The following is a 24,255-nucleotide window of genomic DNA, read 5'->3' as shown; positions in this document are numbered from 1 at the left end:
AAACTTAATGTTGACTGGTTTTGTAAGCTACAGACAGCAATTTTAGATATATTTTATTTTTAGCTGGGGAGTCCGCTCCGTGTTGCGCAACGCCTGACGAGTTTTAATAAATGTTGCTAGTAGTTATACTGTGTGAATATTTTAGTAACTAACTTATAGTAACTATTCATTTAAAAAGTTTAGACAATTCGCGGCCCTTGTCAAATATTTTTTTAAATATCTCAAGCAAAGGTCCACCACTACTGTATGTTCCACACGGAGGTATTTTGTCAACGCACCCCAAAAACGAACGAGCGCTTGCGCTGTACTCACAAGGAAGTGCAGAGAAACTGATGCGCTTTTTCAGCTGAGTTGGCTCATATCGAAAGCTGGTGATTTGTTGTTCTTATTATTATTACAACCTGGGATAAATTGTTCCCAAGGTACGGACAAATAATCCGCCAGAGGCGACCAGTCCCACCGTTGAAAATGCCCCGGAGAAAGGTAAGGCAGGTGTTTGCTGCATACTTAGCCGTTAGAGCAGACTGCAGAGCGGACGCACACCATAACGTCATAGCTAATGTTAGCCAACGTAGATCAAAAAATCAAACTCTGTGGGAAAAACTTCAGCTGCCTGCGAGTTCAAATGCGCGTCTACAAGATGCCGTTAATAAGCTGTAAAACTGGGCTGAATATTAATGCTAGTAGAAACACACAACTGAGCTGTGTTTTGTGTTGTGCTTAAAGCTACGCTAGCTAATGTTGTTGCCGAGTTGCGAGAACGTGTTGTTGTTTATCAGGTGTCGCTTGTTCGGGGCATAACTAGTAATAGGAGTTTGTAAATTTGGGCTTTGGGGATTTTGTATCGGATTTCTACAAGCTGGTGGAGGCGCTGACCCCCGTTAATGTCGATAACGGCTGCTGTAACTGATGTAAAAGGAACAGGCTGTTCTTTGAGTGCGAGGATGGAACGAAGCGTCCGCACCAAAACAACGATTTGATTGGGCCGAATCGGGACAGGCGTTGCGTTGATTGGTCGGGCTCTCTCAACTCCGCCCCCTCCTCAATGTAATTGGTCGTATGTAAATGAGGTGCGCCGCGTCTTGTTGTGAAGTTGTCAAATACACACCTCTAATGTGCGCTTGTGGTCCCATGCGTGTACAGTGATATCTTTCCTGTTTTTTATTTTTTATATTTTATTTTTTATTTTTTTAATCACGGGCATATTGTTTGTTACTGCCTTATATTGCTATTAAAATGTAGTTTTTTTTTGTTTAAAAAAAAAAAAAAAAAAATAGTATTAAAAGCCAAGTAGCCTAATAGTGATTTTACCAACATTATTTTGCCACATAAATGCACATAAAGCACCAATCAGTATACGCTAGCATAGGGAAGCGTATTGTAAAACACTTTCTTATGTTGTTTTAATTTGTGTTTTCTATATCTATTGTATCTGTATATAATTTAAATGCAATTTTGATTTGTGTTGATCCTTTTTATGGTCTTTGCTGTGTTTGCATGCTTTTTTTCTTTCTGGGACGTCAGTCAAGTGTTATCTATTGTATTGTTACATGTTATTTCTTCGTTAGCCCTGTGTAAATTAAATGTGACATATGGAGAAAATGGAAAAATAAATACATATGACTGTGAACAACTGAAACGAAGGAAATTCGGAGAACTGTGCATATTATTAGTGAACGATATACATTAATATTATACGATTGTAGGTAGCCCTATGTTTGGGCTGCTATTTCAGGAGATGGAAGGGACCCCAATGTAGCTACTATCTGCTCAATGCAAATGTCATGTTGGCTAATACTGGAATCCCCTTACCCCACCCCCACCCAGCAGGGTTTACGTTTAGTGGTGTAGGGTGAGCCCATACGCCTCAGCGTCACCCCATTCATTCCATGCGGCGGGCAGCTAGACAGCCTGTAATTCCGATTAATTACACAGCAGTTTACGGGACATTTTAATTCATTTGTTTTACTGAGTTATTAGGTGCTTTTGGCGATAGTCTTCCTAAAAAACGTGTCGACTTTACTGACTGTTGACTGGAAATTTACACGGAAGGTGCGTTCAGGCGATGTCAGGGTTGACAATAGATGTAATCGGCTAAATTAATGGTGTGCCCGCGGTGATGCCGTTTAGGTTTATTTTGAGTATTTATTGACAAGTGAAGAGGGTGCAGAAGATGTGGAGCAGGTGATGCTCCTCCCCCAGTATGGGATCTTTGTTGGATTATCCGCTGGTAAAGAAAACAAACCCACACATTTTCACCTAAATGAATCTTACAGAATGTCTCTAACCGGTCTGAGACGGTTCGGTGACGGTCCAGACTGTTCTGAATCAACCATAACTGGTGTTGTCGTTTCCAGAGGACCGCTGGCAGCAGCTCGGACGGGACGGAGGACTCGGACTTTTCCGCCGACCTCGAACACACCGAAGCTTCCGAGAGCGCGCGCAGGCGGAGCAGCACGCGCCTGACTCGCGCGTCACTGCGCCTCAGCCAGAGCTCACAAGGTAAACACTGAACGATTTTCAGAAATAATCCCATTTGGGAAGAACAAAAAAGCACATAATAATCATATTGTGCATAGGCAAGAACAATAGATGGCTTGGGATGATAAATCCAACATTTAAGTTCTCTCAATATAGTTTTTACAGCTTCAGAAATCTGTGGTAGGAGCTAAATTCCTTCTTCTTCTAATAAGTCATTTCCCCACTAGATATTCAATTTGTGTTAGGTTTATTTTATTTTGTTAGAGATCCAACATGGAGTCTGTCCTGGGCCTACCCCCCTTTTTGTAATTTTCTCATAACACTCCCATATCAGAGGAGGTGGTCAGAGCGCAGGTGGCCCAGGTAAAGCTGTAACATACAGTTTTTGATCACACTCATTTGTCAGTTTATTATCTCATTTTCGAGATCCTACATCCTTTTTCATTTTTTTTTTATAAAATACATTGCCATTGAACTGCAATTGGGAGCCTTTCTAACTGCCTGCATCATACCTGGACCCTCAAGGCAAGGCAAGTTTGTTCCATAGGATTGCCTTGGCTGTAGTTGCCGGGCAGCTGTAGCTCAGGAGGTAGAGCGGGTCGGCTAGTAATTGGAAGGTCACTGGTTCGAATTCCCGGCTCCCCCCCCTGCTGCATGTCAAAGTTTCCTTCAGCAAGATACTGAACCCCAAATTGCTCCTGATGAGCAGTTGGCACCTTGCATGGCAGCCTCTGCCATCAGTGTATGAATGTGTGTGTGAATGTGTGAATGTGACAAGTGTTGTAAAGCGCTTTGAGTGGCCTGTAGACTGGAAAAGCGCTATTCCATTTACCCTTTACATTTACTTTAACGTAAGGTAAGGTTATACTGTTGAATTTCCTCAAAGCCATTCGAAAGAATGAGATCCTCCTGAAAGTAAAAAAAAAAGAATGAATGAGAACTGCCATGTCTTGTCTTCTTCTTAAGTTAGATACGCCAACACCATTCTGCAGAGGTGCATACAGTGTATATATACATAGTAATTATATATAACTTGAAGGTTTAATTGGCCTTTTACCCACTGAGGTTAATATATAAGGTGTATAGTTTGTTACTGCATATCAGTGGCACCCATGCAGTGTGGTTGTATCAGCCTTTAATTGGTTTAAGGGATCACACATATCATAGGAATAACCATTGTGTAATTACACCACTTTATTTTACCGTTATCATTACCACTGTATTTCAGAAGTTCAGGAAGGCCTCTCTGTGCCTTTTTGTCCTCTTATCTTGTCATGAAAGGTAAATTAAACCTATTTATCATACAGCTGTTTTGTTTTCTGCTCCTCACCCATAGTGACCTTGTTTGGTTCTGTTCCTCTTATTTATTATTTATTATACTTATATTTATTATAAAGCCAGACAGTTCAACATGGAGTACAATGTCATTTATAAGTGTCATTTGAAGAAGGAACAGTGCTTTCACTCAGGAACCACGGAGAGACTTCAAACCCCCCTCACTTCAACAGTTCAGCAGGAGCTATTATATATGGGCAGCCTCAAAGCATGAATGGGTTCAGACAGCCTGACCTCCCCCCACCATAGACACACATAAACTCTACTCCCACCCCCTGTGTGACCTCTTTCTGCTGTGGCTGCCAGAGGGGATTTACAGCAGAGAAAGAAAGGCCGACACTGTTTCCTCTGCTTTTTGTTACCGAGAGAAGTTGGCTGTGCTGCCGTAGCCCTCATGCAGGCTTAGTAACAACACAGACGCTAGTTTTTCTCCAAAAAGAAGTGGATTCAGGAGTTCACACTTCTTTTCTGTGGCAGGATTAATCTCTCCACAACCTTTGAGGCCATTCGCAACAAGTAACTATCTTCTTCTTGCCATTTTTGCTTGCAGTTGCTCAGTTACAGACTGCTCAGCTTTGAGAAGTCAATCTAGAATTGTAATGCACGCTCTTCAAAACATTTTTAAACTAAAGTTTTTGTGGGGAAAAAAATGAAATTGCTGCAAGTTGATGCAGCATTGTCTTGAAGGGGAAGAAAGGCATTTAAAAGTGTAGTAACTTAGCAGCTAAATGTATCCAAAGTCGGTCACTGTGTAAGAAAGTAAATGTCTCAGCTTATAAATCTTTACTCTGTATGTTCATGGATACTTAAAATTCTAATTCATTTTATTAATTTATAATTTTCTATGTAAAACTGCACTGAAAATTATGAAGTAAACCTCTCCTCTCCTCTCCTCTCCTCTCCTCTCCTCTCCTCTCCTCTCCTCTCCTCTCCTCTCCTCTCCTCTCCTCTCCTCTCCTCTCCTCCCTTCTCCTCTCCTAGATAACTGCAGCTCAGTAAGGAGCAGTTCTCCTACACCCGTGGGTCCTGACGAAGGCCTGGACTCCGCAGCAGAGGCGGCAGCAGCGGCAGTTGCAGCGTCCGTCTTCTCGTCCGGGCGCAGGGTCACACGCAGCCAGCAGGGGGCGACAAACACTACAGCAAAAAAATATCCACTGCGTCAGAGCAGGTCGTCTGGTTCAGATACCGAGGCTAATGGTGAGACCAGAAGTGTTTCCTGTATGTTTTAGAAATTAGATCATATTAAAATGAGGAGGCTGAAGGGAGAGGGAAAGAACAGACTGACACATAGATGAGGAGAGTTGAAAATGAAGTTGAAAGGGCAAAGAAAGGAAGGAATGACATGAAGATGAGGTGGACAACAGGGGCAGGAGGAGGAAGGACATCTATTTGCGTGTTTCATTCATTCATTCTTGTACCATTCAGCGAATGTAATGAGCCCTGTTTGTGATCACAGTGTGTTCTTGATTATAAAGAAGACAAATGTGTCTCAGTACATATCCTGGACTTGTATGTATCACTGGTGATAATGAATTGCCTTCCAGAGACGAGGATCATTTTTCTAACTTTAGCCACTGAGGAGGTGGTGTTCCATATCTATCAAAGCTGATATAGCTGTGCTTAGATAGATTTCTTTTCTTTTCTTTATTTTGTCATTTATTACCTTAACTGTGAAACAATATCAGGAGTCATGCAGTGATACACTCCCTGGTTCATTTGATTCAGGAACATGTTTGTTACTGTCATTTTAGTCATGTCTGCATCACACAAGACGAGTTTGTTTATATGCGCAATAGAAAATCAGAAGAGCACATGTAAAAAGTTACTTCCAAATTCTTCAAATTTAAACTTAAGGAAAGAATTGCGCAGGAACAACAGATGTAAAGCCAAAAAGTCAAGGAGCTCATCGTGTGGGTAGCAAAATAACTATAAAGAATCATATTTGTAAACTCAACTCTACAACACTGTTACAGATATTCAAAGTAAAAAAACTTCAGATGACATTATGAATTGGACATTTGAAGTTTACGTAAATGGAGACCACTGCTGATGACAGTTGTTAACTGATAATTCTATTGCAATTTGAAAAAGTGCCTACATGCCCAAGGAAAAAGACTTAATTTGTGAATGAGAAATGAATGCCACATTTACCATGTATCTCATCTAATCCCTATGTTTTATGCTGGCATTTTAATATGTGGTCTCCAGTTTAAGTGGCTTTCTCTAAAGCCACAATTAAGTTTTTGAGTTGGGTCCAAATAAGATAAATCTAGCATGTGGCTGGTTCATTGTCAGAGTTGTTATGTCACGTTGTTGCCAGATTCCTACATGGATAGTGGTAGCATCTATAAAAGATATGAAAAGCTCATCTGCAACTTCCAAAGGTTCAGTTAATAGTGATTTTACAACACTAAGGTTTAGAAGGAAACTTGAGTTGAAGTCGCTTCATGCTACACAAGAAAAGAAAAGCTATTCTTTATGATGGAGTGTGGGGGAATAATTGAGGAGTCTCACAGTCTGAAGGAAAGAAGCTGCTCTGTAGTCTATCGGTACGCCAAACAGTAGCAGGGTGTACAAACTGTGGCTGGGTGGTGTTGTTCTGTAGTGGTCCCAGTAGTATTTGTTCTTAAAGTGAAGTAGCATATCACATGACATGGTTAAGTTTTGTTTGAGTCAGAAAAGGTAATGAATCCAGCTGAAAAAACAATAGTTTAAGATGTTTAATTTGAAAGAGAACTTATTTTAATTATATTTTTAACTATTCTATTTATCACTTAGCAGGGGAGGTTATTTATTAACCCTGCTCTTTTCTTCGTTTCTGGGTTCATGTGCTATCTCTTGTTTTTCTATGACTCACTACGTATTGAGTGTTTTGTCAGATACTTTAGCTGTTCACTCTCCCTCACGCCTCTCTGCACATGGAGAGCTGTTTCCCCTTCTCACGGCAGAGTGTTTGATGTTGTTTTCCAGTTTCATTCTATCATTGTAAATATCAAGTACTGTACCGTGTGTACCATCTGTGCACATATCATGTACTGTGATGCGTCATTGCATGTTATGGACTGGTTATTGATTTCTTGAGAAGTGGGTGTGTTTTTTTGCTTGTGGGCACCGGATGGACCCAGTGGGACATGGACCATATCCTGTGTCGCCCTTAACCCGCTAGAGAGGTCTTTGAGCATACAGTCATGAATGTGCACAATTATATGCCTCTGACTCTGAGACTCTGAGAAACACTGGTCCTCTGCTGCAGTAACATCACTCTTTACTATTGGATTTCTCTGCTGGCAGCCACTGCTGAAGAGTGTTAACTGCATCTGTATGTGGTCGAATTTGCAGCGTACAAAGATTTCCCTGGAGATAAATTTGAGAAGAGAAGAAGTGGTAAAACATTTGCATGACCGTTTAGGCTTTGTCGAGACAGATTCAGACTTTAATCACTGAGAGGTGGCGTTACTGTTACTCTTGTCCAACCCACAGTATTGGTTTATAGTCTACCACCTGTTACACTGCGTAAAAACCAGAATATTGTCAAACATTCTGTGTTCTCTGTGCTGGGAGTACTTCCATAAAACTGCACAGAGACATTAAAAGCACCCAGCTCATCCCAATAGTGAAGCTACCCACAATTAAATCATGGCTTTACAGTAAATATAGACCATTAGGTTCCATTTTAATGTATTTATTATCTTTATGAGTAAAAGTCTAATTTGAGATCTGAATGAAAAAATTTTTATTTTCCATTTTGGGTTAAAAAAGTATGTATTTTAAGTTTTTACCCAGCATTCTTGCAATTATTCCCTCTCATTTCCTTTGTCCCTACTGGCTCAGCAGACCTGAAGCAGGGGGCAGACCGGGACGAGACCCCTCCCCGCACCCCGACAGGTAACGCCCCATCCTCGGAGTCCGACATCGAGGTTTCCAGCCCCGGCAACGACCTTGTGTCTTCCAGCAACGATATTGTGGTTTCCCAAGAAGAGGACGAGAGATTGGCCAAAGAGCTGTCACTCAAAGAGGCCGCCGCCCACGACCTTTCCCACCGGCCCAAACGTCGGCGCTTCCACGAGAGCTACAACTTCAACATGAAGTGTCCCACACCTGGGTGCAACTCATTGGGTGAGGGCACAAAAACTGCAACGTTTCCTATTGGATCAGATGAGCTGCTGCCATGCACCAACCCTAAGCTCTCTGTGTGCACCTCTTCCTCTTTCCCCCTGTGTCTCCCTCCCCCTTTCTCCTTCTCTTCTACCAGGTCATCTAACAGGGAGGCATGAGAGACATTTCTCTATATCAGGGTGTCCTCTCTATCACAATCTCTCTGCTGATGAATGCAAGGTACTAACACACACACACGCACACTCAAAGATACATCAACAAGGATTACAGGATAAGAATTGAAACCATGACATTGGCTACTGCACCATTAGAGTAAAAGCATGTTGCATTTATGCTTTAGTTATTACTTTGTATAGTTTTAATGATACTGCTTTAACCAAGTTTCCACTTTGGGATAATCTCAGCCGTCACACTGCGACCAAGTGTCCAGTAGATGAAACTTAAGGAAAGCAACAGACTCAAATTGAAGTTGTCAAGCTGCGAAGCCTCCAGGAACACGGAGGTGGTTGCTGTGATGTTTGTGCTTGCGGGGGTGGTTGTGAGTCGCTTGTGGTAGACAGTGTTGATGTTTTTGCTAGGGCAAGGCATCGACGCGCGACAAACAGGCTGAGGAAAGGACGCTGTCGCACCGTCAGGACGAGAACAGACACTCCACAAGAAACCAGGTAAACTACAAGCAAGAGCATCAGACAAGCTTAACACATGGTGACACACTCTCACACCTAAAACAGACACATACATGTACACATGCGTATATATATATATGTATATATATATATATATATATATATATATATATATATATATATATACTATATTTCTGTAAGGGTTCACAATATCAGGGAAGTGTGTTCTCTTAGTCAACTGAACAAGTGAATCCAGGAGAAGGCTGTGATCCTTCTCCATTTCACCTGTCCAATGCACTTCATCTGACACTGACGGTGTCTGTGTCTGTCTGTGTGTGTGTGTGTGTGTGTATGTACTCTCAAGTGATGCCTCAGGTTAGAGATCACACTGATTCCCCAGTGTAGCAAGGCCAGAGGCAAAGTGGCAAAGCTGCAGTCGGTTGAGTCACAGTGAGTGTGAAAGGACTCATTTATCTGACGGGGACGGTGCTCACTGATGAGCAGCGAAAAGGACGCAAATGAGTCAGAGTTCAACTGAAGGACTTTTTTTTCATCCTTTTGCCGAAGTCAGATGTTTAAAAGCCCCTAAAACAAAATAAAATGACACATCTTAAATAAATATTATATATACAAGATAATAAATGCACACAAATGGTCACATTCATTGAAAAGGATTTCCACAGTATAACACAAGATAGTTTGCTGCAAGCCATAGTTAATAAGTCAGTAGGAAAGAGAACATGGGCATGAATGATGGAGGACTATTTAGCATTATCTCTAAAATATTAACCGGTTTATATCACGTCGTCCAAGCTCATTGTGTTAGAATTTAGAATGTGAGATGTGAGATGATCATAGCATTATGAAATAGCTGTCACGGAGATCATTGAGATTCCTACAAATCTAAAATAATTGATTTTTTTTTTTACACGAGATCTAAAGGACAAATTAGAATAGATCCAGACACTAATATGGAAACTTACCTGTGTTTCAGGATGGTTACACGACTTTTTTGAGAAGAACGTACTCACAGATCTTGTTACAGTGATTTCAAATGTTTGGTAACAGGTTGCTTTCAGTGCGACAATGTTGATGGATCACTGTGGCATCAGTATATGTGGCTGGATATCTTCCGACAAAAGGCAAATCCCTAATATACAGACTACATAAGTGGGTAAACATCCCTGTGGGGTTCAGGCACAGATGTGAGTGGTTGAGTTACGATTATGAAACTTCACATATTGTGTTCACTTTTAAATTTCACCAAGCAGTGGTAAAATATGAATATCAGTATTAATAGAAATGAATGTAGCTCAGCCAGACATTTATTATCATCTAAAATCTACATTCAAGGTTGTGCTTTGTTTTTTCCTCCATTGTCACTCGTCAAAAGGTAAATGGTGAAAAAGCAAGTGCAAAATCTTCTTTGCTCAAACATTCGTCTCTGTGTGGTCTCAGGCCCCGACAGAACGTCAGCTGCGTTACAAGGAGAAGGTGACGGAGCTGAGGAGGAAACGAAACACAAGCCTCAACAAGGAGCAGAAGGAGAAGCACATGGTAAGTGGGTGAGAATTGTCCTTTATATACCTGTCTCTTAAAAAAAAAAACATCTCTCCTTTTGATGCATTGAAAGTCTTTCTGCTTTCCTTCTTTTCTTGTATTGCCAGGATCACCGCCAGAGCCACGGAGCAAGCAGGGAGCCGCTGCTGGAGAACATCACCAGCGACTACGACCTCGAGCTGTTCAGGAAAGCGCAGGCACGTGCCTCGGACGACCTTGTAAGAGAGAAAGCTCATCATCACCCCCCTCCCTTACTCTTTTCTGCGTCCCTTTCTTTTTTACCCCCCCCCCCCCCCTTTCTCCGTTATTCCTCTTCTTCTCTGTTTCAGTCAGAAAACCCTCCCCTGCAGCCACAGGAGGAGTCTGTGATATTTTTGGTAGTTTGGACAATCACTTCCGGTCATTCTTCTTTTGTTCTTTCTTCTGCTCTGTTACTTTCAGTTTAAACGATCACATAGATGGTTTTGTATGTTTTAAGTTGGTTAACTACAAATACTTTGCACTTCTTACAATCTTCCCAAAAAAATACTTGATTTAAATGAACTGCAGGCTTTTCAAGCTGCTATTATTTTTTGTTTCACTACTAAAAAAAAAGCCAATAAAAGATGTTTACACCATTTTAAGTCTTAAGTGCTTCTGAAAGTGCACTATTCTACACAAATCACTACCTTATCTTCATATAAAGCCCGTTCCTACTTATTCCTCATCCTAACTTTTCTTCCTGCATCTTTTTATGTATTTCTGTGTATGGTTGCCTCCACTGAGGTTCTGTGTTCAACTGATCCTCAACCCTGACTTACTGAGATCTTTCCATTCTCTCCTCTCTCCCCTCTGCCTGCTCATCTGCCCTGTCTTCCTGTCCTCTTTGTACCTTTTCGCCTGTCCCCATCTCCTTTTCCCTCCTGTCCTGGTCTGTACAGGATAAGCTTCGTCTGGCAGGCCAGGTGTCGGAAGGCAGCAACATGATAAAGACCATCGTGTTTGGCCGATACGAGTTGGACACCTGGTACCACTCTCCGTACCCAGAGGAATACGCCCGCCTAGGGAGGCTCTACATGTGCGAGTTCTGCCTGAAGTATATGAAGAGCCAGACCATTCTGCGCAGGCACATGGTAAGGCAGTGTTTTCTGTTTTTGGGGGGCATCTGGCAGGTCCTTAAAACAAATAGAGAAGGGCTGATCTTAAACCAACCCTGTGTACTTTCTGCAGACAATCCCACAATGCAATGTGCAAAAAGTACCGTGTGATACTACTATATGCCTGTAAGTGATAATGCAAAATGACAATAATCAACAAATGTCAACAAACGATCAAATCAACAAATGAGCACAGACTAAAATGCCATATGATGCAATTGGATAGACCTACAACCAATCAGGGCAGCTAAATGTATGATGAGTGACGACACAAGTTGGTGCGGGTCTTGGTCAGTTTTCAAGGATAAAAATGGCGGCCTGGTCACAAACTTTCTGAAATTACAGCACACTAAGGTGTGTTTCTGTAAACGTTGGAGGTGAGATAAAGGCAATGCAGTAACACAACCTTGATTCATATTTATCAGCACTGCCTAGTTTTACAGATTGATCTGAGTTCCTTGAGCCTGATGAATTCAGATGACAGATCCTTGTGACTTAGTATTTATAACATAAACAGGAATACATTATAAAACCCCAACCCCAACCCTGCACTATATAGTGTGTAAGGCTGTTCTTTGTAGTTTCAATGATCTTTCCCTGTGTAGATGATGAATTCTTGGAGACAAACAAGGCTCTGTTGATAATCAGTTTTCCTTATTTCTCATTCACATTGCAATCCTGAAAAATACAAAAGACACCACTACATCCTCCAAATTCTTTCTTCTTCTTTTATCTTCACTATGATGTCTCTGACTGATAACCAACAAGATTAAAGCTTCCAGTTGGTGATGTTGAAGTATGAAAGTGAAAATGGACTGTGACACAAAATGAGTCTGGGCTATTGCCTTAGTTCAAGCTAAAACCTCAATATCTCAAAGCCTAAGGCGATTCATAATCATATTCCTAGCCCATGCAGACTCTATTTAGATTTAGATTTAGACTATATAACTTTGCCCTTCTGATGCAGTTCACTCTGTTTCTACACTGGAGTGAGAGAAACTAGAGGAGAATAGTGCTCAGCTGAGTGATGTATATGGCCACAACACTGTTATCTCTTATGGTAGACTGTGGCAATATTTGCAATTTAAAAAAGAGAACATCTAATTCAGTAAGATTAAACATTTTGAAAACGTCCATGTTTTAAACAGGCAGTCCATGTATTTTACACGTTTATCAGGCAGGGAGAATCCAGTGGTTTTGGCTCATACTAGGGACTAATGGTTAGAATATCTCTGCTGCTTTGATTTGGACCATTCTTTGGTCTCTTCTCAGCGACCAAATAGCTCCTCATTTTGTTAGCGGGGAACCTTTAAAAGCCTGGATACACACTGGAGATGTGAGCTGAACCATAGACCAGCATAACCACTATATGCAACTAAAAGTGAAATTGTTCTTTTTTAACTTATTTATAAACTAACCTCTGCTGCTTTCTCTCGTCTCTGTTGCATATAGGCCAAGTGTGTATGGAAGCACCCTCCAGGTGATGAGATCTACAGGAAGGGGAATATCTCTGTCTTTGAGGTGGATGGAAAGAAGAACAAGGTAAACAAGCGCTATGCTCCTAACATTCTGCCAGAAGGTCCAGGAATCATTGGGCCTCAGTTGAACTGGGAAACTCAAAACAATATTATTACGGCTTATCATTAAGTTAGAAAGATACGAAAAAACATTTAAAAAACAGCAAACTGATCCATGACTTAGATGGGAGGCGGTCAAGAGGACATGACAGTAAACTGGCAAGCCATGATGATGTTAATATCATGAATATTTGGTTATATATTTTATTTAAAGTTGACTTTTGTATCATAACAAACCCCAAATTCATTCAGATTAAGGTTTTATAATTCTAAAGTCACAGAAGTGTTTTGTCCTTTGTGAAAAAAGCAGACTATGTGTACAAGACTTGTACAACAGGTCTGGATCATGTGTGAATTTCAGAGAGATAATGTAAAAGATCACATGACTGGTTCTCTTGAATCACTCGAAGGCCCTTTGACACCTACACTGACTCTATAGACAGGGTTTGAGCTTTAAGGAGAGGTGATGCTACCTTCAAACCCATTTGTCTGATTGTTTTTTGTTCTTTTTTCTGTGTGTAATATATTAGTAATAATATATATATAATAATATTAGTTTTTCTATCATCTGACCTTCTTTAACCACTTTTTGTGCCTGAATGTAAGACTCTATCCCTAACGAGATGGAGATCTGTCTGTGTGAGATTAGCCAGATGTGTTTCCTATAAGCCTTGATAAGTGAGCATGTCCACGATTGTTTTCCCCACAGATTTACTGTCAGAACTTGTGTCTGCTGGCGAAACTCTTCCTGGACCACAAGACTCTGTATTACGACGTTGAACCGTTCCTCTTCTATGTCATGACCGAAGCTGACAACACAGGGTGCCATCTAGTCGGGTACTTCTCCAAGGTAATCTGGGAGCCAATCACACGTAGATTAGTGCAAAGATGTTTAACTCCAGTGTTTTAGAGAATTTGAAAAAAATCTTTGTGGAAATTAGGGGATATTAAGTAACTTTGATTTCACAATATTTTTCTACTGAGCGATTCTACAGAAAGATATCGGATTGTTAAGTAACAGATGCTGGCTTGGACCGAGTCACCAGCCCGACGTGGAAATGAGACTCAACAATCAACTATCTTTCTCCAGATTACTCACCTTTAACTGGGTTGTCTAGCAGCACAATAAATTAGATTTATATAACCACAACAACAAAAAATCTATTTCAGCTCCAACACTGTTAATAGTGAATTACTTAACTCATTACCAAAAAGAAGATTGAACCCGATGGTGGTTTTCATTGAAGCTGTAGTAGAACTCCACCTGTTAAACACTTTTTCCTTCTTTAAAGCTGCAATTAAAAACAAATGTGATCATCATGTTTACAAATTCTAATAAAGGGCTATTTACATATGTAATATTTCTTCAAACTTCTTGATGACATGATATGTTATTGATGTTGTGCGCAAACACTCGTAGGTTGGTTCTAAACTGAGATTATAATTATTGCACATGCCCCCAGGACATGATTTGATATTTACTTCTGCAGGTGCATCGTCTGAGTTTATCCAGTTCAGTGTACCTTCACTGACTCTCAAGGTATGAGACGGAGATGAGCATAAGTGAATAGTGAATAGTCAATATATAATGATTCTGAATATTTGAAACAGTTTCAATACTAATTTTCTACAGTAGCCCAGCTGGTACAACTGTCTCGCTCTCCCTCTTTTTTCTCTGACAGCGAATTGACACATGCAGCGCTGTAGGGCCACCATAGTCCCGCCCTTCTCCCACTCTTCTGACTATGGTCAGAAATAAATTAACTTAGATGCTGTTGTTCTTAACACAGAGAACAAAAGCCTTCTTAAATTCATATTCTGATATGAAAAAAAAACCATGGTATCAAATATGGATGTTTTTTTCAAGTTTGTAATTCCATTATCGTGACAACCCTATAAAATACGAAGCCAAAAATAATGAGATCTGAAAAAGTAAAGATTAGACTGTAAAATATATCATCTGCCTGTGTAAGTATCAGCTCAAAATATCATTAACCTCCAGTTAAAAACTATTAGTATTGATGAAAACACACGTTAGTCAGACCACCTTCTTTATCGATTTATTGTCCTTCTGCAGGAGAAGAACTCTTTCCTGAACTACAACGTGTCCTGCATCCTCACCATGCCACAGTACATGAGGCAGGGCTACGGCAAGATGCTCATAGACTTCAGTGAGTACAGACCTAGCTTGTGTATATACTGTGTGTGTGTGTTTGTGTGTGTTTTAGTCTCATAAACTTAACATTGGCCAAGGGATCCCGCACGGCACAATAACACCAGATTGAAGAGGCTGTCTGAAGCACTTGCTCTTCTGAGGAAAACGCTGCACACTCTGATATTATTTTTTTTGGCTATATCAGTTTTTCATTTTTTGTTTATTATTTTGATATTCTTTTTCCAGTTCTCAGTGGGAGAGGTAAATGCTTTAGGAAGAGTTTAGCCAACAAAATGCTCTATCTGATCTGCCCTTTAAGGTTACCTGTTGTCCAAGGTGGAGGAGAAGGTGGGTTCTCCTGAGCGCCCCTTGTCTGACCTGGGCCTAATCAGCTACCGGAGTTACTGGAAGGAGGTGCTGTTACGCTACCTGAACAACTTTCAGGGCAAGGAGATCTCCATCAAAGGTCAGAACTGGGCCACATTTTACAAAAGGCGGGTAAAGGGATGTAAAAAGATGGAGGGGGAGAGACGAGGGGTTGGCCGGACCTCAGAATCATTGTTGGTAAGCCATTTGAGGGGAAACCTATAAAGTAAACTATGAGGAAGGAATCTAAAAGCCTCAAAATGGCCAACAATTCATGAAACTGTATGTGTGTGTGTTTGTTAATATGTGCATGCATGCATTCATGTGTGTCTGCCTTTGTGAATGGATCAGAGAGCACTGAGGCCACTCCAAGTCTGTGTTCAGTGACTTAAACTCGTGCAAAACTGGGTCATCTGAACACATTCAGAGGACTGAGGGAACATCCGGCTTAGTCTGTTTTGTTTCTGCTGGTTGTTTCCAATCCAAAGGAGAGCCCTGTGACTGTGATGAAAAGACAGACAAGACACTTGCAGCTCTGTCAGGCTATACGTAGGCACAGTGATGACTTGAGTGAAATGCTAATACGCTAATTAGGACTAAACACAGCTCAGGCTCATGAGAATGTCATTAGTTGTGCAGGTAATTGGTCAAAAACCAAAGTATTTGAAATGTTGACCTTACAATGGCACTAGATTTAAAGCCACTGTTATTGCATATCATAAACCTTTAGCATTCATCCTCTGAGGACCACGAATGTCTGTTCCAGACATTTCCGGTGCCAGTGCATAGCAGGATAACAGATATCTGGGCCATACGTTGGTCATTGTTTACGTTCCAGGAAGCAACTTAAAAAGGAAGAATGGACGCGAGGTGACATTTTGGCTCTATAAACAGCTGTCTGCATATGAATACAGACTAAAAAACAAGAAAGGAGAAAGATAATTAAAAGGCAGGTCCATTATTTTTTCTTGTTTTTGAGGTTGTATTATCATTCTTATATATCACCAAGTCACAAGCCACACACAGCGGACAGGATGAAGCGTACACTTATCTTACAAACTCTGCCAGCTTCCCACTGGATTGTTTTTGTGCTTTTGAAGATCACCGCTGTGACACAATCAGAAAACAATGTTTCTATTTTTCTGATCCGCTGCTTTATTCACGCTACCCGCCACTCCCTCTCTCCATTCACTCTACAGCTCTCTCAACCACTGCTGCTCTCTCGCCCATCACCCTTGTTGAGCTGAGGAGTAGCTTCAAACTTCTAATAGTTTTTACAAACAGCAACTGAAAAATCCTGAATAGAATGCCTCTAAATGAAGGTTTAATAGTAATAAAAAAGCATCTTCTTCCACCTCATATCCTCAAAGCTCAAAGTCACTCTTCATGCATTAACTGTCTGCAGACTTCTGTGTGTGTGGGGAGGGGAGGGCATAATCACTGGAACCTACGCAGCTGCAGAGTGGGGGTGTCCATTTTAAAAACCTGAAAGAAAATGCGGATGGGCCCGTACTAAAAGTAGTTAAAGATACAGTGTGTTTACACGCATGTCTACGTCTTCACTGCCTTTAATGTCACACTGCTGTTTATTTTGTGTTTCTGCCACTAACTGTCAAACAAAGGGATCATGTCAAACCAATTGCAGGAATATCTTGTGTCGCTCTCTACCTTCAGGTGTAAAGCTGATTCTGATGGAGTTATATCATGGCTCTCCGTTAGTCACTGAGTTAGATAATCACTGATTGATCATGATTTTAACAGCACTAATTATTCATACCACAGTTCATATTCCTCATCAGTCCATTTTAGAAACACACAATATTGCACCTGATATAGTTTAAGATGAGATCCTGTTCACACATAACTCTTATTCGCTGAATAAAAAATCTTTTTGTCAAACTAAATAAAGAGGTAGCAAAAGCCTCGAATAGCAGATAGGTCAGGCAGCATCCAAGACAGTGTGACAGCGAGTAGTTCAGTAATAACACTCTGTTCCCTCCCATCCAAGCCTCTCTTTGTCCTCCTTTTCATTCAAGCTTTTTGCATTTTTTTTTTTCTCAGAAGTTCTGCATATTATTTTGAATGTAGGAAGATATTTCAACTCACACAGACTATTACAAATAACTCTTCTCCGTCATCCCAGGCTGCATTTTAAAATGCGTTCTCACTGTACTGCCGTGACTCGACCGCTCTGCCTCTGCCACGCCTGCAGAGATTGGCAAAGTACAACGTTGCTTTTCTCATCACAAGCTGTTTGATTAGTTTGAACTATACAGCTGTTTGCACAATTCATTACACGCTGTGCCTTAGGTCATGCTTTATCTAAAGTTTTATAATGCTGAGTTGTTTTTCATTTTCTAAATAATTTTTGTAATAATTGTTTGTTTTCTATCTTGTTGGGAGAGGAGAAGTTACCGCTGGTTGCCTGGCAACTACACTGGGCCAAGAAATAATCCAGCAGTGTAAATCTCTGTAGAACCACAACTTGCCGTTCTTACACTTTTTCGTCTTTAGACAGAGTCTAGTTTCATCTCGTTTCCAGTCTTTATCCTACGCTAAGGTAACCAGTCGCTGACTATAGCCTTATACATTAGCCCCATTCACACTGCCCTTTCAATGTACTCCACATCTGTAACATTCGCACAGACGGCAAGGTGGAGAGGGGAGACAGTTTCGCTCCAGCTCTGATCCACCTCTGGAGGTAGTATGAGAGCCGCAGCAGAGGCGAGACGGCGTCTGTGTGAATGGAAAAGCCGGTCTGATGGTGTTCACAGTCTGACAGCTAAACAGATCCTTCACTCGTCAAATAAAAAAGAAATGTCCCACACTTCAACCCACAAAGCAACGTTACAGGACCAAACAACAGTAATGTGTTAGGAGGAAGTGTCTTCAGCATCTTATATGAGGAAAAAAATACCGCATCCATACATTTCTGCCCGAAAAACAGCGTCTGTACCTGGCAGCAGAGCCAGGCGGTTCCCACAGTTGAATGGCGGTGATTATGTAACGCGATTCAGTGAAAAAAACTTTAACTCGCATGTCTTTGTCACCTTCCACTATTGTGTTGTTGTAGTTAATGTCTCTTGTAGTAACTTGTAGTGAAAAAAAAATCATGCGACGGTCAGCCCTCCTGACCGAGACTTTCCCCCAGAAAACAGCCCTGCGAGTCAGGGTCTGCTGTTTACACAATTATGTTATTATGTCATTTAGAGCAAAAAACGTAACTTAGCTAGCATGGCTGCTTTTGGAAATATTTTTCATATTTTATTGTTACTTTTTCCTTTTTATGCTTATTGACGTTCAGTGCTGGCTTTTTATCCTTTTATGTTTATTTTCTCTTATGCTTATTGTTATGCATCACACTACTGAGACAAATTCCTTGTACTTAATGTGAAAACCTACTTGGCAATAAATCTGACTCTAATTCTCTTGTGTTGACAGAGATCAGTCAGGAGACGGCAGTGAACCCAGTGGACATTGTCAGCACACTGCAATCCCTCCAGATGCTCAAATACTGGAAGGGAAAGCACCTGGTTTTAAAGAGACAGGTAGGAAACAATACAATTAAAGTCCAAAGTCATCATTTCTTTCATGTTCTGTCCCCTTGGTAGAGAATCCTTTCTTAACCAAGCTGGTAGCTGGTTGGTTATTGCTTAAGCTTCTAACTCTTTTTACATGAGAAATGAGGACACGCACCTGTCAGCTTTATTATTTTGCACAACATTACTGTGGTTGACTGAGGTGCATTTTATTTTATTTCTTCTGAAGGACCTCATCGACGACTGGAAGGCCAAGGAGACCAAACGTGGTAACAGCAAGACCATTGACCCCACAGCCTTAAAATGGACACCACCTAAAGGGACGTAGAGGAGCTTCACGCTCCAGACCCAGAACACACACACAGACAGATCATACTCCGCACACTGGCATGCTCACAGACCCTGAGCCTAAACACACACACACACTCTTGTACAAAACGCTTTCAGCAGCTACAGCACAGTCAGTCACTTACAGAGTCAGCTGTCACTCTGGGTTCAGCAGTCACTGCCATGGCTTGGGAAATTGACTTCAGTCCAACATATGCAACATTAGCTCACTGATATGATGCCTGTCAGGAAGCGTATTTCATGTTTAAAACATGACTATGTGGAGTCAGTTTTAAGATCTGGCTGTGCAAAAATTGACCAAGCAGTAAGTCAGAGTGGTCATCAAGGGATCGGTGAGGGCTTCATTTGAAATAAACACTCAAAATTGCACATTAAAAAAACATTTACTGTACTGCACTGTATTGTAGCGCCATGAAATATAAAAAAGTTATAGTCATGGTAGCAAAAAATGAAGCAAAAGCGACAAGTACAATCCTTGAAGACTAATACATTACATGTCTTCTTCTCAAAAAGAATATGTTTATTAGAAATAACAGACACTAGATTCCTCTTGCCTTGTCAATACTGTTCTTCAAACACTTTGTTTAAAATACATGCACTACATGGAGTCCTAGTGTTCAATATCAAATGAATAAATATTAGATACAAAATAATTACATGGATAAATTGTGTAAAATATAGATCAAATAACAATGTGTAAAGTAATAACATGTTATTTCATCCTTATATTTTTCTTGTTTATTTCATAATAGATATTATGAAATCGATATATTTATTCCAAAAATAAAAAACAGCAGCAGCTAACATTAGTCAAGTCAATTTTATTAACATGGCCAAATATCACAAGTAACGCATTTGCCATAAAGGGCTTTACAATCCATAGAGTCTCTATCCTTAGACCCTCAAATTCTGACAAAGAAAAACTCTCCAAAAATGTATTAATGGGGTTAATCAGGAATTACTCCTGCCACTTTTGAAATCTAAAGATGTTCCTTAGAGAAAGACACACACCTCAGAAAGACAGAGTGTGTTTTCTCCACCGTCGCTCAAGCCAACATGAGCTAGCTAACACTGTTATAACTTTCTCGAAAGTTAGTTTGTTAGCTTGTTTGGGTAAGAGGCAGACTGGCTGAAATGTGAGAGGGCGGTGATAAGACCACTGTCATGCAAAGTGACTTTATGAAATAAAATTTGTCATTGTCAAAAAAAGTGTCATTATGACCATATGAATATATTATTGAAATTATAACGCCCATGATGAAAAAAAAATGATATTCATTAAAATTCTCTAATACATAATGATGAATTGTAAAATATCTACAATTATATCCCAAATTGTAGGTTCATTTGTATATTTTACACACTTCAATCATGTGATTATTGAATTTTTTTTAATGTATTTGATGTTGAACACTTCCGTAGAAAACAAGCAGGAATTTCAGGCTCCAAGATTCTGACTGAAATGCAGAATAATGAGCTATGTAGCAGCCAGTGATGTCAGTATATACTGTATTTGATCACTGCTGATATCTCCTCAACCTCATTTTGTTATCTGAAAATTAAAAGTAATTGTGCATCATTAGTGCGCCGTCTCCCAGACACTTAATTAGCACAGAGCACCAGGCACACCCGCTAATCCAATCTGCAACAGTCAGTATTGAGCCTGCGCTGCATTTCATTCTGATCTCCAGACGGTCGAGACTACGCAGGTCGGCAGCACATTGACTCATGCAACGTGTTTTGACAGACACTGACCAGCTGGCTGTGATTAAACAGGACATGGTCTGGACGCAGAATGCATAAGAAACAGGAGTCCTGACCTCGATTCACCACCTCAGGTCACATGAGACTTCTAAGACAGACAAGGAAGTACTTTAACTGTTTCTTTGAGGGATGCAAAAACTTGGAAATGGATAAAAAACGTTAATGTTCAGTAGTCCCCTTGAGCAAAACATCACCTAGTATTAATTATATAGTCGTTAACTTAATGTGATACTTACTGATTTGAAGAATTGGCACCAGCTGCAGGGTGATGTTGCTTTCATGCATCCCATCGGCTGAAGTTTCAACAAATGTGTCTAGAAAAAGTGCGGACATTAGAAAAGGTATGAGGAGCTTCAGTAAGATGGTCTCAGGTCAGATCTTCAACCGTTCCTACAGATTCTCTTTCTGTGTAAGAAAGAGGTGGAACAAACGTGAGACAGACTGGAGTGTACATTTCTGAGACTGACAGTGCCTGTTTGAACCCAAAGCAAATACAGTACATAACTCAATGTGTCGTTCACGCAGCAAACACACACTGTGTCCAGTATATGACCCATCACACCTCTCAGTCATTTTGTCTGAAGCTATAGCTGCCATTGGCCACGTTTGGACCGTGTTATGTCACCAGGATGGGACCTACCTGGATGTGTTTTGTAACCACCTGTCTTCCCTTCTTTTTTTTTTTTACCTTTTGTCTTAGTGATGGCTGTGTTGTTTTATGAATTGCCACACTTGTATTCTGAACAGTAAAACGTTCTTTGGGAATCCCAGTTGTTAGGACTGTTGGGGCTCACATACATGTTGCTGTTTTGTCTGTGTCCGTTTTTGCTGGTTTTGCTAAAGTTCTCAATGATATTTTATACTTTTTCTACCTCTAAGGTTTACCACTGTATAAAAAAAAAAGCTAGACCGGCCCATTTTAAGCTCCTTTAGTTTTCATTTTTAATTCTCTGTGTTAACGTGAACATTTTTAGCTCTGCTCAGCCAGTGAACATTTTCGTTTTTTTTCTTATTTTTTTTTACTAGATTGCTAAATGCTATTTATATTCTTAAAAAAATATGTTAACCGCGTAGAACGTAAAAAGAAAGAGTCTGGTCGAGGAATGTCTACTCTGTAGGACCGGCTTCCCAGTGAATATAAAGTATTTATGTCAAAATTTAATGTAGATTTGAATGTTTCTAAACGCTCTTGAAAGGTACAGGTGGGAGAATCCAGAGCGTCTCCCCACCAACAAAGACAATAAGAGAAGTCATTTACATTTCAGAGATTAACTCCTGTAATCCAAAGTGACGTATGATTGAATCAAAACATGTCACTTTTGGGCATTGTCACTACTTGTTACCACTGTAATTGCTGCTACAAGCAGTTAGGCAAATACAAGCACAACCTTCTTTTTGTTGACAATCTCCATATTTATTTATTTGGATTAACATGTGTTGTAACCAGCATTTAAGTTTTTTTTTGTTTTTAAGGGAATAGTTCATCATTTTGGGAAATACTCATCTTCGCCTTGTTGCCGACAGTTAGATGAAAAGATTGATACCACTGTCATGTTTGTACGTTAAATATGAAGCTACAGCCGGTTAGCTTAGCTTAGCACAAAGACTGACAACAGGGGGAAACTACTTGTCTGGCTCCAACACCCAACACCACCAGCACCCTGTAAAACAACAAGCTGTTGTCTTAACATTTTGGTTTTTATACAGAATACGCAAACAGGATACAGCATGTCAGTTTGTGAGATTTAGAGGTGCTGGTAGGTGGATATTTTTACCTTTGGACAGAACTAGGCTACCTGTTCCAGCAGTTTCCAGTCTTAATGCTACGCTAAGCTAATGCACTACTGGCGGTTGCTACATATGACAGCAGGATCGATCTTCTCATCTGACTCTCAGGAAGAAAGCAAGTGGATTTCCCAAAAATAAACATTGTGCATAAGCTTCGACAGCAGTTGGCTGTGAAATTGGAGGTGTGTGGCCAACAGTGTCATGTTGAATCAACTTCTTTTTTCTTTTTTCTTCAGATTTCTATTTGTTCAGTAGCTTTTGTGTCTCAGTTCCACATATGGAGGAATCTTTTTCCTTTCCAGACTCCAGCCTAGAGTTACATTTCTTTTCATCTTTCAGTTTATGAATTGTTGCCTTTAAACTCTGTACGGTTGAATATGTATTTCCATGTGTCTTGTTTTCATAGCGATGTTTTCTTTCTGCCATCTGTGGATTTATCTACCTGTGTTTCACATGTTTATATTCTCTATAATCCTGTGGTTGTGGTTTCCCTGTCTTTATTTGGGTCTTACATGGAGGAGTTCAGGAGTTATGTGACTGACTGGCAGACTTCCAATCAATACAAACAGGCCTTGCATTTCAAAGGACTACATGTATCCTTTTAGCACCTGTTTTCAATAAAACCTCTCTGAGATGTGCTACTGACCGAAAAATTACTCAAGACTGTTGTGAGTGTAGACAGTGTATTTTTTCTTCTTCGCCAATCCTTAAGTGCATTTACAGGAAAGTGCACTTAGTTTTTGTAAAACTTTGAAAGTAAAAATCCATCCTTAAAGAAAACCCTCAATGATATTGTTACGTGATTGGGCCAATTTAGTATTTGACTGTACTTTTGTTTTTGTTATGATGTTTGGTTGGAGGATTGGTGTCCTTGTATAGGGCTGCCATTTTGAGCTGATTTTTACCATACAAGGAAAAAAGAGAGGATATTTTCTATTCTCAGAATAGCAGAAAACGGACGTGCCTTGATTTGAAAAGGCTCATTTTATCATAAATTACACAAATAATTGCCCTGGAGTGTGTTAAACATCCCAAATCGATCATTTTTTATCATGTGGAAATATTCAAAAGAGATTTTATCCTTTAAGACCTTTCTTTATAAAGCCTGTCTGTCTCGACTTCATAGTCCACTTTTATTTCTCTCATATATTTTTCATCCTGGTGTTTTTCTCTGTGCCAGTGGCAGCTATAGATAGGCAGCTTCAGAGCACCTTGCTGGTTATTTACACGTGTGAATAGTGTCAGTTATTTAGAGAAACGAGTGGCATTGCACCGCCTTCCATAGGCCACCAGTGAGCTGTTGTAGTACTGCAGCACTTCAATGCACCCTGCTTCCTATTAACACTACGCACTGAATGCAGAGACAGACAAAAGTAGCGTGGCATCAATATGTAGCTCAGTTGGGCTTTTGTACTTGCTTCTCCCCCTTTCTTCCTCTTCAATAAATGCAAATGGTGAAACACA

At 40.3% G+C, this 24,255-nt stretch overlaps 1 protein-coding gene across 1 annotated transcript; it reads left to right on the top strand.

Moving 5' to 3' along the window:
• Window positions 1–301: 301 nt before the first annotated feature.
• Window positions 302–24,255, top strand: LOC141018989 (histone acetyltransferase KAT7-like). The gene is made up of 15 exons (XM_073493744.1): window positions 302–483; window positions 2,358–2,502; window positions 4,798–5,013; window positions 7,651–7,932; window positions 8,069–8,151; window positions 8,511–8,597; window positions 10,017–10,115; window positions 10,226–10,336; window positions 11,039–11,230; window positions 12,707–12,796; window positions 13,541–13,681; window positions 14,909–15,002; window positions 15,306–15,452; window positions 18,794–18,900; window positions 19,121–24,255. The coding sequence occupies exons 1-15, from the start codon at window positions 469–471 to the stop codon at window positions 19,217–19,219; spliced, it is 1,908 nt and encodes a 635-aa protein (XP_073349845.1). The 5' UTR covers window positions 302–468; the 3' UTR covers window positions 19,220–24,255.

The sequence above is a fragment of the Pagrus major genome, chromosome 23 (genome assembly GCF_040436345.1).
Source record: "Pagrus major chromosome 23, Pma_NU_1.0".
Lineage (NCBI taxonomy): Eukaryota > Metazoa > Chordata > Actinopteri > Spariformes > Sparidae > Pagrus > Pagrus major.
Note: the sequence above shows the minus strand (reverse complement) of the source record. Positions and strands in the feature narration are given on the sequence as shown.